The sequence below is a fragment of the Convolutriloba macropyga genome, chromosome 6, assembly GCF_964194025.1.
Source record: "Convolutriloba macropyga chromosome 6, txConMacr16.3, whole genome shotgun sequence".
NCBI classification, from domain to species: domain Eukaryota; kingdom Metazoa; phylum Xenacoelomorpha; order Acoela; family Convolutidae; genus Convolutriloba; species Convolutriloba macropyga.
The window spans coordinates 110034-129029 of record NC_134473.1 but is presented as its reverse complement, the minus strand read 5'-3'; the positions used below and the strand labels follow the sequence as shown (position 1 = coordinate 129029).

The 18996-nt window shown below is 36.6% G+C and overlaps 1 protein-coding gene across 1 annotated transcript in view; it reads left to right on the top strand.

Moving 5' to 3' along the window:
* The window catches only part of LOC142341418 (uncharacterized), a 45462-nt gene that overhangs the window by 13627 nt on the left and 12839 nt on the right, over positions 1–18996 (top strand). Inside the window, exon 7 of the mRNA XM_075392347.1 lies at positions 14281–14609. Coding sequence (XP_075248462.1) covers positions 14281–14609 — 329 coding nt within the window. The remainder of the gene's footprint in view (positions 1–14280; positions 14610–18996) is intronic.

Genomic DNA, 18996 nt, shown 5'->3' with positions numbered 1-18996 from the left:
AGCTTTTCTAAAATTAGTTTGAAGTTATGTGTTTTTGTGACCTTTATATGCAATATAAGTGATCTATTATCAGTAGTAATAAACCTATACACCCTCTGACACTTTTTGGCACATTTTACCCAAACATGTTCGATCATGCGCGCGCATGTTTGAACATGTTTGGGTAAAATGTGCCAAAAAGTGTCATAGGGTGTATAGGTTTCTTACTACTATTGTCTCTTTGTTGTCGGATTGGTTTGGCTCATCAAGGAACGGCTTGTCTCGAACTTAAATTTTCAAATTCGTTTGTTAAGTCATTTTCTCCAAAATAACAGTTTTTAAGCTTCCTAATGAGGAATTGGTGTAGCTTTTCTAAAATAAGTTTGAAGTTGTGTTTTTGTGACCTTTATATGCAATATCAGTTATCTATTATCAGTAGAAAGAAACCTATACACCCTATGACACTTTTTGGCACATTTTACCCAAACATGTTCGATCATCCGCGCGCATGTTCGAACATGTTTGGGTAAAATGTGCCAAAAAGTTTCATAGGGTGTATAGGTTTCTTGCTACTATTATCTCTTTGTTGTCGGATTGGTTTGGCTCATCAAGGAACGGCTTGTCTCGAACTTAAATTTTCAAATTCGTTTGTTTTCTTAAGTCATTTTCTCCAAAATAACAGTTTTTAAGCTTCCTAATGAGGAATTGGTGTAGCTTTTCTAAAATAAGTTTGAAGTTGTGTTTTTGTGACCTTTATATGCAATATCAGTGATCTATTATCAGTAGTAATAAACCTATACACCCTCTGACACTTTTTGGCACATTTTACCCAAACATGTTCGATCATGCGCGCGCATGTTTTAACATGTTTGGGTAAAATGTGCCAAAAAGTGTCATAGGGTGTATAGGTTTCTTACTACTATTGTCTCTTTGTTGTCGGATTGGTTTGGCTCATCAAGAAACGGCTTGTCTCGAACTTAAATTTTCAAATTCGTTTGTTTCGTTAAGTCATTTTCTCCAAAATAACAGTTTTTAAGCTTCCTAATGAGGAATTGGTGTAGCTTTTCTAAAATAAGTTTGAAGTTGTGTTTTTGTGACCTTTTTATGCAATATCAGTGATCTATTATCAGTAGAAAGAAACCTATACACCCTATGACACTTTTTGGCACATTTTACCCAAACATGTTCGATCATATGCGCGCATGTTTGAACATGTTTGGGTAAAATGTGCCAAAAAGTGTCATAGGGTGTATAGCTTTCTTACTACTATTGTCTCTTTGTTGTCGGATTGGTTTGGCTCATCAAGGAACGGCTTGTCTCGAACTTAAATTTTCAAATTCGTTTGTTTCGTTAAGTCATTTTCTCCAAAATAACAGTTTTTAAGCTTCCTAATGAGGAATTGGTGTAGCTTTTCTAAAATAAGTTTGAAGTTGTGTTTTTGTGACCTTTATATGCAATATCAGTGATCTATTATCAGTAGAAAGAACCCTATACACCCTATGACACTTTTTGGCACATTTTACCCAAACATGTTCGATCATCCGCGCGCATGTTCGAACATGTTTGGGTAAAATGTGCCAAAAAGTTTCATAGGGTGTATAGGTTTCTTGCTACTATTATCTCTTTGTTGTCGGATTGGTTTGGCTCATCAAGGAATGGCTTGTCTCGAACTTAAATTTTCAAATTCGTTTGTTTCGTTAAGTCATTTTCTCCAAAATAACAGTTTTTAAGCTTCCTAATGAGGAATTGGTGTAGCTTTTCTAAAATTGGTTTGAAGTTATGTGTTTTTGTGACCTTTATATGCAATATAAGTGATCTATTATCAGTAGTAATAAACCTATACACCCGCTGACACTTTTTGGCACATTTTACCCAAACATGTTCGATCATGCGCGCGCATGTTTGAACATGTTTGGGTAAAATGTGCCAAAAAGTGTCATAGGGTGTATAGGTTTCTTACTACTATTGTCTCTTTGTTGTCGGATTGGTTTGGCTCATCAAGGAACGGCTTGTCTCGAACTTAAATTTTTAAATTCGTTTGTTTCGTTAAGTCATTTTCTCCAAAATAACAGTTTTTAAGCTTCCTAATGAGGAATTGGTGTAGCTTTTCTAAAATAAGTTTGAAGTTGTGTTTTTGTGACCTTTATATGCAATATCAGTGATCTATTATCAGTAGTAATAAACCTATACACCCTATGACACTTTTTGGCACATTTTACCCAAACATGTTCGATCATCCGCGCGCATGTTCGAACATGTTTGGGTAAAATGTGCCAAAAAGAATCATAGGGTGTATAGGTTTCTTGCTACTATTATCTCTTTGTTGTCGGATTGGTTTGGCTCATCAAGGAACGGCTTGTCTCGAACTTAAATTTTCAAATTCGTTTGTTTCCTTAAGTCATTTTCTCCAAAATAACAGTTTTTAAGCTTCCTAATGAGGAATTGGTGTAGCTTTTCTAAAATAAGTTTGAAGTTGTGTTTTTGTGACCTTTATATGCAATATAAGTGATCTATTATCAGTAGTAATAAACCTATACACCCGCTGACACTTTTTGGCACATTTTACCCAAACATGTTCGATCATGCGCGCGCATGTTTGAACATGTTTGGGTAAAATGTGCCAAAAAGTGTCATAGGGTGTATAGGTTTCTTACTACTATTGTCTCTTTGTTGTCGGATTGGTTTGGCTCATCAAGGAACGGCTTGTCTCGAACTTAAATTTTCAAATTCGTTTGTTTCGTTAATTCATTTTCTCCAAAATAACAGTTTTTAAGCTTCTAATGAGGAATTGGTGTAGCTTTTCTAAAATAAGTTTGAAGTTGTGTTTTTGTGACCTTCATATGCAATATCAGTGATCTATTATCAGTAGAAAGAAACCTATACACCCTATGACACTTTTTGGCACATTTTACCCAAACATGTTCGATCATATGCGCGCATGTTTGAACATGTTTGGGTAAAATGTGCCAAAAAGTGTCATAGGGTGTATAGGTTTCTTACTACTATTGTCTCTTTGTTGTCGGATTGGTTTGGCTCATCAAGGAACGGCTTGTCTCGAACTTAAATTTTCAAATTCGTTTGTTTCGTTAAGTCATTTTCTCCAAAATAACAGTTTTTAAGCTTCCTAATGAGGAATTGGTGTAGCTTTTCTAAAATAAGTTTGAAGTTGTGTTTTTGTGACCTTTATATGCAATATCAGTGATCTATTATCAGTAGAAAGAAACCTATACACCCTATGACACTTTTTGGCACATTTTACCCAAACATGTTCGATCATATGCGCGCATGTTTGAACATGTTTGGGTAAAATGTGCCAAAAAGTGTCATAGGGTGTATAGCTTTCTTACTACTATTGTCTCTTTGTTGTCGGATTGGTTTGGCTCATCAAGGAACGGCTTGTCTCGAACTTAAATTTTCAAATTCGTTTGTTTCGTTAAGTCATTTTCTCCAAAATAACAGTTTTTAAGCTTCCTAATGAGGAATTGGTGTAGCTTTTCTAAAATAAGTTTGAAGTTGTGTTTTTGTGACCTTTATATGCAATATCAGTGATCTATTATCAGTAGAAAGAACCCTATACACCCTATGACACTTTTTGGCACATTTTACCCAAACATGTTCGATCATCCGCGTTTGGGTAAAATGTGCCAAAAAGTTTCATAGGGTGTATAGGTTTCTTGCTACTATTATCTCTGTGTTGTCGGATTGGTTTGGCTCATCAAAGACTGCTATTTCTTTTTCAATGATCAACTAGCGAACCCGTTCAAAGTTCTGTTGATAGCTAACGGTTTTACGAGTTTTTTACTGCCTCCCATTAAATGTTTGACTTTTACGTTTTTTCTTTTTTAATTGCTCTCAAACGAAGTTTGCAGCAATTTTATTAGTCCTGTCGGTCTTTTCGATTTTTCGCATGACCGATTTTTCGTCTGATCCATTCGACTTTTCGTCCTCAAAAACGAGATAAACAGATTGTTGTTGTAGCTGTCGCACAGAGCTGTGCACTTGTAGTTGATTCATAGCCGCCGTCAGCATATCAAACGGCTATTATTTAGGCGCTCTCCTTTTTTACGCTTCAAAGAATTTAGATTGTTGTGGGGCGTTGTCTTTTTTAAAATCTGTTCACACAATATTATTTTTGAAGTCAAATTAGAGTAGTGATTTTGGGCACTCCGAAAGTGGATGTTGCGCAAAAAAGCAATTTTCTTGCGACGTGAATTTTTTCACTCGTGATTTGTAAGTAGTGAGAAGACGGTGTTTGAACAAACGTTCGCTTTTTTACTAGCGGTTTTTCGTTCACGTGTAAAAATTGAACTTACTTTTGCTGTTTTTATTCACAAACAATGTAGTTATTATATTAGTCTTGAGGTTTTTAATGCAATTTTTGTCTGAACCTTTTGATTTTAAGAACAGGGTAAACAGGTAGCGCCCGGAGAACATTAGTTTTAGCCTTTCGACTTCCCAGACTCGTAAGTATGCGATACACCAAAACTGCTTTGGAGACGTATTCAGGGTGTAAAGGGTTATTCATGAGTTTTACCCTCTCTTCCAACCCTACACTCGCACTTCCTGCCACCTGTAACCCTTTGCACTCACAACGCGCCCCTTCCATTAAGTTAAAGCTTCTTTTGCCGTAAGAACTTCTTTGGATAAGGCTTCAAAGGCGAAACGGCTTGTCTTTAACTTAAATTTTCAAATTCGTTTGTTTCGTTTATGAGTCACTTTCTCGAAAATGACAGTTTTTATTCCTATGAGAAATTAGTGTAGCTTTTGTAAAATTAGTTTGAAATTATGGGTTTTTGTGACTTTTGTATGCAATATAAGTGATCTTTTATCTCTTCGTTGTCCGATTTGTTCGGCTCATCAAGGACTGGTATTGCTGTTGCAATGATCAACTAGCGAACGCATTGAAGATTATGTTGATAGTGAACGGTTTTGTATGAGTTTTTCACTGCGTCTTATTAAATATTTGTGACTTAAACGTGTTTTGTTTTTTTAATTGCTCTCAAACGAAGTTTAGCAATTATTAAAGTCGTGTCGATCTTTTTGCGATTTTTGGCTAGACCGATTTTTCGTCTGATCCATTTGACTTTTCGTCCTCAGAAACTAGATAAAGATTGTTGTTGTTGTAGCTGTGCACTTGTAGTTGATTCATAGCTGCCGTCAGCCTCTCCAACGGCTATTATTTAGGCGCTCTCCTTTTTTACAATTCAATGAATTTGAATTGTTGTGGGGTGTTCTCTTTTTGTAAGATCTCCACACATTATCCTTATTTTTGAAGTCAAATTGGAGTAGTGATTTTGGGCAATCCGAAACTGGATGTTGCGCAAAAAAGTTTTTTGCGCAGTGGTTTTTTACTCATGATTTGTTAGTAATGAGGAAACGGTGTTTGAACAAACGTTCGCTTTCTTGCTAGCGGTTTTTTGTTCACGTGTAAAGATTGACTAATTTTTGCTGTTTTTATTCACAAACAAAGTGTGTAGTTATTATATTAGTCGTGGTTTTTATGCAATTTTTGTCTGAACCTTTTGACTTCAAGAACGGGGTAAACAGGTAGCGCCCGGAGAACATAAATTTTAGCCTATCGTCTTCCCAGACTCGTATTAGGCGATACACCAGAACTTCTTTGGAGACGTATTCATGGTGTGAAGGGTGATTCATAAGTTTTACTCTCTCTACCAACCCCACGCTCGCACTTCCTGCCACCTGTAACCCTGTGCGCTCACCACGCGCCCATTCCATTAAGCTAAGGCTTCTTCTGCCATTAGAACTTCTTTGGATAAAGTTTCAAAGGCGAAACGGCTTGTCTTGAACTTAAATTTTCAAATTCGTTTGTTTCGTTAAGTCATTTTCTCCAATATAACAGTTTTTAAGCTTCCTAATGAGGAATTAGTGTAGCTTTTCGAAAATTAGTTTTAAGTTATGGGTTTTTGTGACTTTTATATGCAATATAAGTGATATTTTATCTCTTAGTTGTCCGATTGGATTGGCTCATAATGGACTGGTATTGCTTTTTCAATGATCAACTAGCGAACCCATTCAACGTTCTGTTGATAGCTAACGGTTTTGTATGAGTTTTTCAATGCGTCTTATTAAATATTTGTGACTTTTACTCTACGTGTTTTTCTTTTTTAATTGCTCTCAAACGAAGTTTGTAGCAATTATATTAGTCCTGTCGGTCTTTTGCGATTTTTGGCTCGACCAATTTTTTGTCTGATCCATTCGACTTTTCGTCCTGAAAAGCGAGATAAACAGATTGTTGTTGTTGTAGCTGTCGCACAGAGCTGTGCAATTTTAGTTGATTCATAGCCGCCGTCAGCCTCTCAAACGGCTTTTATTTAGGTGCTTTTCTTTTTAACGCTTCAAAGAATTTAGATTGTTGTGGGGCGTTGTCTTTTTTAAAATCTGTTCACACAATATTATTTTTGAAGTCAAATTAGAGTAGTGATTTTGGGCACTCCGAAAGTGGATGTTGCGCAAAAAAGCAAGTTTTTTTGCGCAGTGATTTTTTTACTCATGATTTGTTAGTGATGAGAAAACGGTGTTTGAACAAACGTTCGCTTTATATTAGCGGTTTTTTGTTCACGTGTAAAAAATTGGACTAATTGTTGCTGTTTTTATTCACAAACAATGAAGTTATTATATTAGTCTTGAGGTTTTTAATGCAATTTTTGTCTGAACCTTTTGACTTTAAGAACGGGGTAAACAGGTAGCGCCCGGAGAATTTTAATTTTAGCCTTTTGACTTCCCAGACTCGTAAGTATGCGACACACCAAAACTGCTTTGGAGACGTATTCATGGTGTGGTGGGTGATTCACGAGTTTTACCCTCTCTTCCAACCCTACGCTCGCACATGCTGCCACCTGTAACCCTGTGCGCTCACAACGCGCCCCTTCCATTAAGTTTAAGCTTCTTTTGCCGTAAGAACTTCTTTGGATAAGGCTTCAAATGCGAAACGGCTTGTCTTGAAACTAAATTTTCAAATTCAATCGTTTCGTTTGAGTCACTTTCTCCAAAATGACAGTTTTTAAGCTTTCTAATGAGGAATTAGTAGCTTTTGTAAAATTAGTTTGAAATTATGGTTTCTTGTGACTTTATATGCAATATAAGTGATCTTCTCTCTTCGTTGTCCGATTTGTTTGGCTCATCAAGGACTTGTATTGCTTTTTCAATGATCAACTAGCGAACCCATTCAACGTTCTGTTGATAGCTAACGGTTTTGTATGAGTTTTTCACTGCGTCTTATTAAATATTTGTGACTTTTACGTGTTTTTTTATTTGCTCTCAAACGAAGTTTGTAGCAATCATATTAGTCCTGTCGGTCTTTTTTTGCGTTTTTTGGCTTGCCCGATTTTTCGTCTGATCCATTCGATTTTTTGTCCTCAGAAACGAGATACAGATTGTTGTTGTAGCTGTCGCACAGAGCTGTGCACTTGTATTCAATTCATAGTCGCCGTGAGCCTCTCAAACGGCTATTATATAGGCGCTCTCCATTTTTACAATTCAAAGAATTTGATTTGTTTTGGTGCGATGTCTTTTTAAGATCTGTCCACACATTATCGTTTTTTGAAGTCAAATTGGAGTAGTGATTTTGGGAACTCCAAAACTGGATGTTGCACAAAAAAGCAAGTTCCTTGCGGCGTGATTTTTTAACTCGTGATTTGTAAGTAGTGAAAACGGTGTTTGAACACACGTTCGCTTTATTGCTAGCGGTTTTTTGTTCGCGCGTAGAAATTGGCTAATTTTTGCTGTTTGTATTCACAAACAAAGTGAAGTTATTATATTAGTCCTCTTGTTTTTTATGCAATTTTTGTCTCAACCTTTTGACTTTAAGAACGGGGTAAACAGGTAGCGCCCGGAGAATTTTAATTTTAGTCTTTTGACTTCCCAGACTCGTAAGTATGCGATACACCAAAACTGCTTTGGAGACGTATTCAGGGTGTAAAGGGTGATTCATGAGTTTTACCCTCTTCCAACCCTACCCTCGCACTTCCTGCCACCTGTAACCCTTTGCGCTCACAACGCGCCCCTTCCATTAAGTTAAAGCTTCTTTTGACGTAAGAACTTCTTTGGATAAGGCTTCAAAGGCGAAACGGCTTTTCTTGGAACTAAACTTTTTCAAATTCGTTCGTTTCGTGTATGAGTCACTTTCTCGAAAATGACAGTTTTTAAGCTTTCTTATGAGGAATTAGTGTAGCTTTTGTAAAATCCGTTTGAAATTATTGGTTTTTGTGAATTTTATATGCAATATAAGTGATCTTTCATCTCTTCGTTGTCCGATTTGTTTGGCTCATCAAGGACTGGTATTGCTGTTGCAATGATCAACTAGCGAACGCATTGAAGGTTATGTTGATAGCTAACGGTTTTCTATGAGTTTTTCACTGCGTCTTATTAAATATTTGTGACTTAAACGTGTTTTGTTTTTTTAATTGCTCTCAAACGAAGTTTAGCAATTATTAAAGTCCTGTCGATCTTTTTGCGATTTTTGGCTAGACCGATTTTTCGTCTGATCCATTTGACTTTTCGTCCTCAGAAACTAGATAAACAGATTGTTGTTGTTGTAGCTGTGCACTTGTAGTTGATTCATAGCCGCCGTCAGCCTCTCAAACGGCTATTATTTAGGCGCTCTCCTTTTTTACAATTCAAAGAATTTTAATTGTTGTGGGGTGTTCTCTTTTTGTAAGATCTCCACACATTATCCTTATTTTTGAAGTCAAATTGGAGTAGTGATTTTGGGCTTTCCGAAACTGGATTTTGCGCAAAAAAGCAAGTTTCTTGCTGCGTGAATTTTTTGCTCATGATTTGTACGTAATGAGAAAACGGTGTTTGAACAAACGTCCGCTTTATTGCTAGCGGTTTTTTGTTCACGTGTAAAAAATTAGACTAATTTTTGCTGTTTTTATTCAAACAAAGTGTGTAGTTATTATATTAGTCCTGTGGTTTTTATGCAATTTTTGTCTGAACCGTTTGACTTTAAGAACGGGGTAAACAGATAGCGCCCGGAGAACATTAATTTTAGCCTATCGACTCGTAAGAATGGGATACACCAAAACTGCTTGGGAGACGTATTCATGGGGTGGTGGGTGATTCACGAGTTTTACCCTCTCTTCCAACCCTACGCTCGCACATGCTGCCACCTGTAACCCTGTGCGCTCACAACGCGCCCCTCCCATTAAGTTTAAGCTTCTTTTGCCGTAAGAACTTCTTTGGATAAGGCTTCAAATGCGAAACGGCTTGTCTTGAAACTAAATTTTCAAATTCAATCGTTTCGTTTGAGTCACTTTCTCCAAAATGACAGTTTTTAAGCTTTCTAATGAGGAATTAGTAGCTTTTGTAAAATTAGTTTGAAATTATGGTTTTTTGTGACTTTATATGCAATATAAGTGATCTTATCTCTTCGTTGTCCGATTTGTTTTGGCTCATCAAGGACTTGTATTGCTTTTTCAATGATCAACTAGCGAACCCATTCAACGTTCTGTTGATAGCTAACGGTTTTGTATGAGTTTTTCACTGCGTCTTATAAAATATTTCTGACTTTTACGTGTTTTTTTATTTGCTCTCAAACGAAGTTTGTAGCAATCATATTAGTCCTGTCGGTCTTTTTTTGCGTTTTTTGGCTTGCCCGATTTTTCGGCTGATCCATTCGACTTTTTGTCCTCAGAAACGAGATACAGATTGTTGTTGTTGTAGCTGTCGCACAGAGCTGTGCACTTGTATTCGATTCATAGTCGCCGTCAGCCTCTCAAACGGCTATTATATAGGCGCTCTCCATTTTTACAATTCAAAGAATTTGAATTGTTTTGGTGCGATGTCTTTTTAAGATCTGTCCACACATCGTTTTTTGAAGTCAAATTGGAGTAGTAATTTTGGGAACTCCGAAACTGGATGTTGCACAAAAAAGCAAGTTCCTTGCGGCGTGATTTTTTAACTCGTGATTTGTAAGTAGTGAAAACGGTGTTTGAACACACGTTCGCTTTATTGCTAGCGGTTTTTTGTTCGCGCGTAGAAATTAGACTAATTTTTGCTGTTTGTATTCACAAACAAAGTGAAGTTATTATATTAGTCCTCTTGTTTTTTGTGCAATTTTTGTCTGAACCTTTTGACTTTAAGAACGGGGTAAACAGGTAGCGCCCGGAGAATTTTAATTTTAGCCTTTTGACTTCCCAGACTCGTAAGTATGCGATACACCAAAACTGCTTTGGAGACGTATTCAGGGTGTAAAGGGTTATTCATGAGTTTTACCCTCTCTTCCAACCCTACACTCGCACTTCCTGGCACCTGTAACCCTTTGCACTCACAACGCGCCCCTTCCATTAAGTTAAAGTTCTTTTGCCGTAAGAACTTCTTTGGATAAGGCTTCAAAGGCGAAACGGCTGGTCTTTAACTTAAATTTTCAAATTCGTTCGTTTCGTTTATGAGTCACTTTCTCGAAAAAGACAGTTTTTAAGCTTTCTTATGAGGAATTAGTGTAGCTTTTGTAAAATCCGTTTGAAATTATTGGTTTTTGTGAATTTTATATGCAATATAAGTGATCTTTCATCTCTTCGTTGTCCGATTTGTTTGGCTCATCAAGGACTGGTATTGCTGTTGCAATGATCAACTAGCGAACGCATTGAAGGTTATGTTGATAGCTAACGGTTTTCTATGAGTTTTTCACTGCGTCTTATTAAATATTTGTGACTTAAACGTGTTTTGTTTTTTTAATTGCTCTCAAACGAAGTTTAGCAATTATTAAAGTCCTTTCGATCTTTTTGCGATTTTTGGCTAGACCGATTTTTCGTCTGATCCATTTGACTTTTCGTCCTCAGAAACTAGATAAACAGATTGTTGTTGTTGTAGCTGTGCACTTGTAGTTGATTCATAGCCGCCGTCAGCCTCTCAAATGGCTATTATTTAGGCGCTCTCCTTCTTTACAATTCAAAGAATTTTAATTGTTGTGGGGTGTTCTCTTTTTGTAAGATCTCCACACATTATCCTTATTTTTGAAGTCAAATTGGAGTAGTGATTTTGGGCTTTCCGAAACTGGATGTTGCGCAAAAAAGCAAGTTTTTTGCGGCGTGAATTTTTTACTCATGATTTGTACGTAATGAGAAAACGGTGTTTGAACAAACGTTCGCTTTATTGCTAGCGGTTTTTTGTTCACGTGTAAAAAATTAGACTAATTTTTGCTGTTTTTATTCAAACAAAGTGTGTAGTTATTATATTAGTCCTGTGGTTTTTATGCAATTTTTGTCTGAACCGTTTGACTTTAAGAACGGGGTAAACAGATAGCGCCCGGAGAACATTAATTTTAGCCTATCGACTCGTAAGAATGGGATACACCAAAACTGCTTTGGAGACGTATTCATGGTGTGAAGGCTGATTCACGAGTTCTACCCTCTCTCCCAACCCAACCCTCGCACTTCCTGCCACCTGTAACCCTGTGCGCTCAATTCCCTGCCATGCTCACCAAGCGCCCTTTTCATTAAGCTAAAGCTTCTTTCGCCGTTAGCTTCTTTTTCGTGTTTTGAGGTTTACGAAGCTCTTTGTTATTTTGGCAATCTGACAGCAATTTTTGATGCCCAGTCACCTAAGTTTTCTAAAGAGATTATTGAATCTAATCATTGGTTGCAGTCTTTTAACTGCGGTTTAAGACTTTAACACTACTTTTCCCCAAATTTTCGTGTGTGCTTTTTTTGCGTAGTTTTCACTTTCTGTTCACTTTTATCTATTTAACTGTTCCTGTTGATTGGCCAAGCAAGGCCTCAAAGCCGAAACGACTCGTCTTGAAACGAAATTTTCAAGTTCGTTCGTTTCGCTGTAAAGTCCTTTTGTCCGAAATGACAGTTTATAAGCTACCTAATGAGAAATTAGTGTACCTTTTCTAAAATTAATTTGAAATTATAGGTTCTTGTTCCTTTTTACTTCGTTTATGTCCACTATAAGTGATCTTTTGTCCCTTCGCTGTCCGTTGCTTTGGCTCTTCTGGGACAGGTCGTATTGGCTTTTCAATGATCAATTAGCGAACCCATTCAAAGTTCTGTTGATAGCTAACGGTTTTGTATGAGTTTTTCACTGCGTCTGTTTAAATATTTGTGGCTTTTAAGTGTTTTTCTTTAATCGCTCTCAAACGAAATTTTTAGCAATTGTAATAGTCCTTGTGGTCTGGTTTTCGCAATTTTTCGCTTGACCGATTTATTGTCTGACCCAGTTGACTTTTCGTCTTCAAAAACAAGACACAGGTAACGCCCCGCTACGCTCAGCTCACGCCCTTCATTTAAGCTAAAGCTAGCCTCACTATACCGTGGCTAGCTATTGATGAAACCAACTGGTCGTTTGAGAGCAATTCACCCGACGCTAGTCGGTTATGGTTGTATTATTTTTGTCTCCTTGACTACCTTTTTGCGTATCGCTTCTAAGAATGTATCAGCTGAGCTCATTCGTTTGTAGTTGATTCATAGCCGACGCCAGCCTCTCAAACGGCTAATATTTAGGCGCTTTTTAACTCATTCTGCTTAGAAAGCAGTTGCCCAGAAAAGCAATATGAATTGAGTGGTGTCAATACTGGAGGAATTGAAATAAAGTGTAAGCTCATAAAGTCGTTTTAGAGCCCGGTGTTCGATTGTTGTTCAAATTCATGGCCGCCCTCATCTTCTCAGCTGGCTGTTATTGAGCTTCCGAATTTTATTGACGAAATATTTGTTTTGCTTTACCTCCTTTTGCCGCTTTTTCAAAAGTTAGCATGAAACCGTTTTCACTTCTCTAGGCTAGTTTTATTCTTCCCTCGTTATGCTCAGAGCTTTTGAACAGCAGTTGCTCAGCAAAGCAGTCCAAATTGAACGAATTCATGAAAACGTAACAGAACAAACAAGAGTAGAAACGGGATGAACACATCCCAATTTTTGCACGAGATGCCGAAATGGATGCTAACTAAATTGTGTGCATGCTAACTAATTTTTTTTTTACTCATCTAGGATTATTTTATCCGTCGCTCGTTCCGCTCAAACTGCTTTTAAACAGCAGTTGCTCAGCAAAGCAATCTAAAATGAACGGAGTCTTAAAAACGAAATTGGCAAACATCAGAATGGAAACGGGATAAACCCATGAATCCCAATTTTTGATGCCCACTACTTAAACTTTGTTCTTATAAGTCTTAGTGACAATCTCTAACGATTATTGGTAATAATACTGGCCTCTATCCTCTCATTAAGGAACAGGAGAATGTCTAACTACGAAATGAACTAAAAAGACAACTTAAAAACTGTTTTTGTTCAAAAATCAATTTTCATTATGTTAATTGCTCTCAAACGAAGTTTGTAGCAATTTTATTAGTCCTGTGGGATTTTTTTTGCTTGACCGATTTTTTTCGTCTGATTCTATTGACTTTTCGTCCTCAAAAACGGGATGAACAGGTAGCGAACAGTGGGCATTAAGTGCTCTTAGAGCCTTTCAGCTCACTGGTCTTCAAGTATTTGATTCTCAGAATCTGTTTTTAGAGACTCATACATATGATGCGAAGATCGGTTCTTAGAGATTGACTCCCCCCTCACACGGATGCTATCCCATTAGCCCCTCAGTGCACCCTTCCCCCCCCCCCCCCCCCCCCCCCCCCGCTGCGCTCACTTACGCCCCTTCAATTAAGCTATAAACCTAGCCTCACTAAACCTTGCCTAGCTACTATCGAAGCCAACCGTTCGCTGGTCGTTTGAGAGCAATTCGCCCGACGTTAGTCGATTATGTTTGGGTATAATTAGTCTTAGTTACCGGGTCTATCAGTTATTGTTTTTAATACTTACCGGTGTCTTCTCATTGAGAAACAGGAGAGTGATTAACGACGAAATCAGACAAATAGCGCAAGCTTTTGTCGTTTTTTTTTAAATGAAGCAATCGGTTTTTTGAATCCCAATCATGATCATGGGAAACAAATCCCAATGGACAGTAATGGAGTCAATTTCTGCTATTTTCGACAATCCTCTTTAAATAGTTTTGAGAAATTTTCAGCACTAGAACAATATACTGGAAATGACCTCATTGGATTGAAAAGATCCAGGGCTGTCGAATTACACAGAACGCTTTAAAATGCATAGAAAGCATGCTCGAAATACATAGAGCACTGTTGTGAAAGTGGGTTAGCATAGAAAAAACTGTTTGTGTAAAAAGCTGTCAAAAACATCAAGAATTCAAAACATTCACAAAAGAAAATAATCCACGAGAATTCCAATAAATTAAAAGGTGCAGCGTAGATAGAGCGTCTTTTTGAGCGTAGCTACGGAGCCAGGAAATTTATGAAGCTGTAGTTCAATAGTTTTCGGAGCAAACATTTTGCAGGTCAGATGCATCCCAATTTCTCACAAGCGAACAGCCAGCAGTACTTGGCGCCATCCCAACAGCAGAGTAGAATGATGCAACAACCAGGAGGCCAAACTGCCCAGCAGCAGCCCCAACAACAGCAGCAGTTTATGATGTCAAGCAACGGTCCACCTAGAGGAGCACCACAACAGCAACAACAATCCCAACAACAGTACTCCTCAACTGGACAGCCCCAAATGATGATACAGCAACAAGCTCAGCCGCAAAGTTCTACCCAACAGCAAATGCATAGCTCTTCAGTAGAAATGCAACAGCAGCAAATGCACGCAAACCAGCTTATGCAGCAGGCTAGTATAAACCCGACACTAATGTACAGCTTCTTTGTGTAATGGGTATGAACTGTTCGTCATATTGTTATTGTTCAAAAAATCCAATTTAGGCGTAAGAACATAGTGCGAGACAGGCTTTGCGTGAACTTTGGCTGATCAATATCTTCCGCGGATTCATAAAGACAGAATCGATCCTGATAGAGACCTTTTCATTATTTTCATTTTTTGGACTTGAAGTTTTTTATAGCTGCGAAGCTGTAAGCTGAGCGTAGCTATATTGCGGTGCTCTTGGTTTTTTACGACTCAAAGAGGAGTATTGGTTTTCTTAAGGTTTTTAATAGCCGCACAGCGATAGCTGAGGCTATTATTGGCCTTCTCTTGGTTTTTTACAATTCAAAGAATTTGAATTGTATTGGGGCGCTGTCTTTTTTTTTTTTTTTTTTAAGATCTGTTCACACATTTTCATGATTTTTGAAGTCAAATTGGAGTGGTGATTTTGGTCACGCCGAAACAGGAAATCGAGCGAAAAAGCGAGTGGTTTTGCGGCGTGAAATTTTTTGCTCTAATTTTAAAGTAGAGTAAGAAAACGGTGTTTGAACAAAAATTCGGTTTCTCGGTAGTGGTTTTTTGTTCACATGCGGAAATTTCACTCTGATTTTTACTGTTTTTTCGATTTTTTGGATCGGATTTTTTTCTAAATAGTTTTCCCAATCCATTCACAGCTCATTCTGGACCTAGTTTTTAGTTAGAATCAAAATTACATATCTCACTAGTAATTTTTTGTTCTCCCTGGAAGCATTTCGACATTTATTTTCTGTTTTTTTTTTGTTTTTTTATCTGATTTTTTTAGAATTGGTTTTCCCAATTCACTCATTGTCCGTTCTAGGACTAGTTGTTTGTTAAGTCAATGAAAATTCTTTGAATTGTACGTCAGGACTTGTCCTGCTATGTTTTTTATTTCGTCGTCATGATTTTTGTTACGACCATATGACGTCACAGCCATTTTTTGTTCATTCGTTCATGCAATTTCAACTGAATTGCATGTGTGACGTCATTTTTCGCTCTTAGTGGAGCGAGTTTTTTTGTTCATGAGCGTGATTAAATTTTTGGTCACACTTGACTTACCTCACTCTCAAAAATGACTTCCTCACTTTGAAATTGACTTTTATTTACTTTAATTCAAAGAGATAAGGTCAAATGGGTGTGTATCACTCTAAATGAAGGTTATTTGAGATCAGCTAATGGAGGCAGTTATAACTTATACAGATTTTTAATCAAAATATAACAGATCAGCCTTCAATGAAGACGAATTTTTTTGGTCTGTCTTTTTTACTGTTTTTTTTAGACTGCCGATCTACGAATCTATTGCGGCTATTTTCTGGCAATCTGCCAGCTATGTTTTTTTTACAGGAAGTAGATTTGTTCACGCGGCATTTTGACCTAAACGCGAAAGTGAGAAAAGCTGTCTTGGTGAACAGATTTTCGCTAAGCGAGAGAAGTTTTTTGATCATGCGCTACGTTTAGTGAATGACTTTTTGACTTTGAAAAGTAGTTTTTGGCCGAATTGCACATATAGATAACCCCTTTTTTCGTCTAAGTGGCCCAATTTTTTTCGCTTGTAATTTGGTTTTTTGTAGAAATTTTTTTGATTCGATGCTAAATTGAAATGCGATCTTCAGCAATTGATATCACAGTGTTTTGCGAAGCCTGAAACTGCGTTTCAAGTTCAAAATTGGCACATGTTTCTTGATTTTTTAGTTAATTTTTGGCTTTTTTTCTAATAATTTTTTCATTTTTGGATCTTTTAACCGTCTTTTTGCCAAAAATAAGTTAATATGGCAGATTAATATGGCACATATAGATAACCCCTTTTTTCGTCTAAGTGGCCCAATTTTTTTTGCTTGTAATTTGGTTTTTTGTAGAAATTTTTTTTATTCGATGCTAAATTGAAATGCGATCTTCAGCAATTGATATCACAGTGTTTTGCGAAGCCTGAAACTGCGTTTCAAGTTCAAAATTGGCACATGTTTCTTGATTTTTTAGTTAATTTTTGGCTTTTTTTCTAATAATTTTTTCATTTTTGGATCTTTTAACCGTCTTTTTGCCAAAAATAAGTTAATATGGCAGATTTTTTTTACTATTCATATACTCAGCACCGCTTTCTACCTCGGTGTAATTTTGTTTTATAAAATTGTACATATGCTAATCCGATTTTGGTAGTCTTTTTCAGATTTTTGTCAGTTTTTTTGTTCGTATTTTGGTTTTAATTACTAGAAATAGTCTTTTTGTGCAACATGAGGGACTTTAATTTCGTTTCAATAAAATATCAATCATTTTTTGGCGTTAAGTTTTTGGAAAACAGAATAAAACTGTTTCATGAATGCAGTTTTTTTTACCATTTTTTTGCAAAATATTTCAATGTTTCGTATGTTTGAATTCTGCTTTTTCCTATTTTTTTGTTCTCTTCAGGAGGATAGATCATTTGTATCGGATGACTAGTTAGCTTTTCTATGTGTCGAATGCTGAACAATGAATTGTATTCGTTTTTCTTGATTTTTGTAATTTGATTTTTAACTTTCAAAATCAAGAATCTATTTTTGTTACGGTGTTCCTCACATTGTGTCCATATTCTTCACATTCTAGTTAGTATCATTCTAGCTTTGTCCTGTCACCTATTTATGGCAATTCTGTTTTTTGTTGATTGGTTTTTTCAGTTGTTAAAAAATTGAATGATTTTAGCTTTTTCTTAGATTTTCGTCATTTTGGTTTTCAATTGATTTCATTCAACATAAGGCAGTACTGAGAGTTTGCTAGCAAGCGTTTTCCAAAATTTCCACTTAATACTATCTACTGCAACTTTTTTCCGGCCTTGGTGTTAATAAACAATTTTGTGCCTTTGAATATTCTTCTGCTGCGTATTTCTTTCCCATTATCAATTTAATTTTTGATTTACTTTGAAATCATGTTGTCTGGCATATGTAGAATAAGGGAGAAGTGTGTGCTGTTTGGTGTCTTAATTGCAGCGATTAGAAATGTACTTATAGTGGTTTTCTGATTCTTAAATTTGAGCATTCCTTTTTAAAAAGATTTAACTTGTGTCTAAGATTTATCTGCCGTTTGCTTTCCCGATCTTATTGAGATAAGAATCATGAAATATTTGAGGGCAATTGATAGCCCTGTCAGATGTTTAAGCCCATCAGTATTTTGACCTTCGTGTCTTTCGAGTTTTTTTAACGTTACCAAACATTTTCAATAAAATAAGATTTTGCTGCTTTTTGTTTCTCTTGGTGACAGTGGTTTAAGTTTCTACAATTTTTAGAACAGACAAAGGGAGGTAATGAGTTAATGGTTTAATACAAAAGGTAATAAATGCCTTCCGCTGCAATTACGGTTTTATTTGTGAAGTTTTGACGCATCGAGTCGCTTCCGGAATTCTTCCGGCTATGTTTTTTGTTTCGTCGTCTGACGCTCTTTTTTCGTTTTACGATTGTTCACACAGCAAAGCTGAAAGTCAAATTTTCTGAATGACTTCTTCCTCTCACTAACGGCGTTTGCGCGCGTGACGTCATTTCTCACTCTCTTTAGCAAAAGTTTTTTGCGTGATTAGATTTTGATCACAAGTGACTTACCTCACTCAATAAAATGACTTTTGCACTTTAAAACTTAAGTTTAATTTGAATTTGTTTAAGGTCAAAGGAACTTATATGTGCAGTAAAGGTCCTTAATAAGAGGCTTCTGCAGAATGAATTTTAACAAGCTTTATTAATTTATCGCTAAATTTTTTTTACCTAGTTTTTTGAGCGGCGTCGATTTTTTTTTGAATTTAGATCTGTATCTGTTTCTATCTCTATTATATGGCACGCAGGTCTATTCTTTCGCAGCTATTCCGGCAATCTGCCGGCTATGTTTGATTGCTTTCGAACGAAATTGAAGCAATTATTGCAGAAGAGAGTCGAGTGTGTCTGCTCTTAAATGCAAATGTTTGCTTTACTGTTTATAATTGCCCTCGATCGAAATGTGAGGAAATTATGGTCTTTTTATGCGAATTTTTTGCTTGACCGTTTTTGCGCTTTTGTTTTGGTTTATTGTGACTACGGAATTGACGTTTTCACGCTTCGTCTTCATTTTTGAGTCATAGCAGTTGCTCTCATTGTTTGCTAATATAAAAGTGATTGTTAGCGGATTAAGATCAAAGATTATGTAGCTTAAGATTAAGTGATTAAGATTTAAGTTTACTATCCTGAAAGTCGCGTAATCGAACCCCGATAGGGTTGGAGTTTTAGCACCCATGAAAATCTTCGAAGCTAAACCCATAAAATAAATTGCATCCACGTGTCGTTTGAGAGCAATTCATCCGAGGATAGTCTGCATATCTTTTTATTGCTGTAAGCTGAGCGGAGCTCTA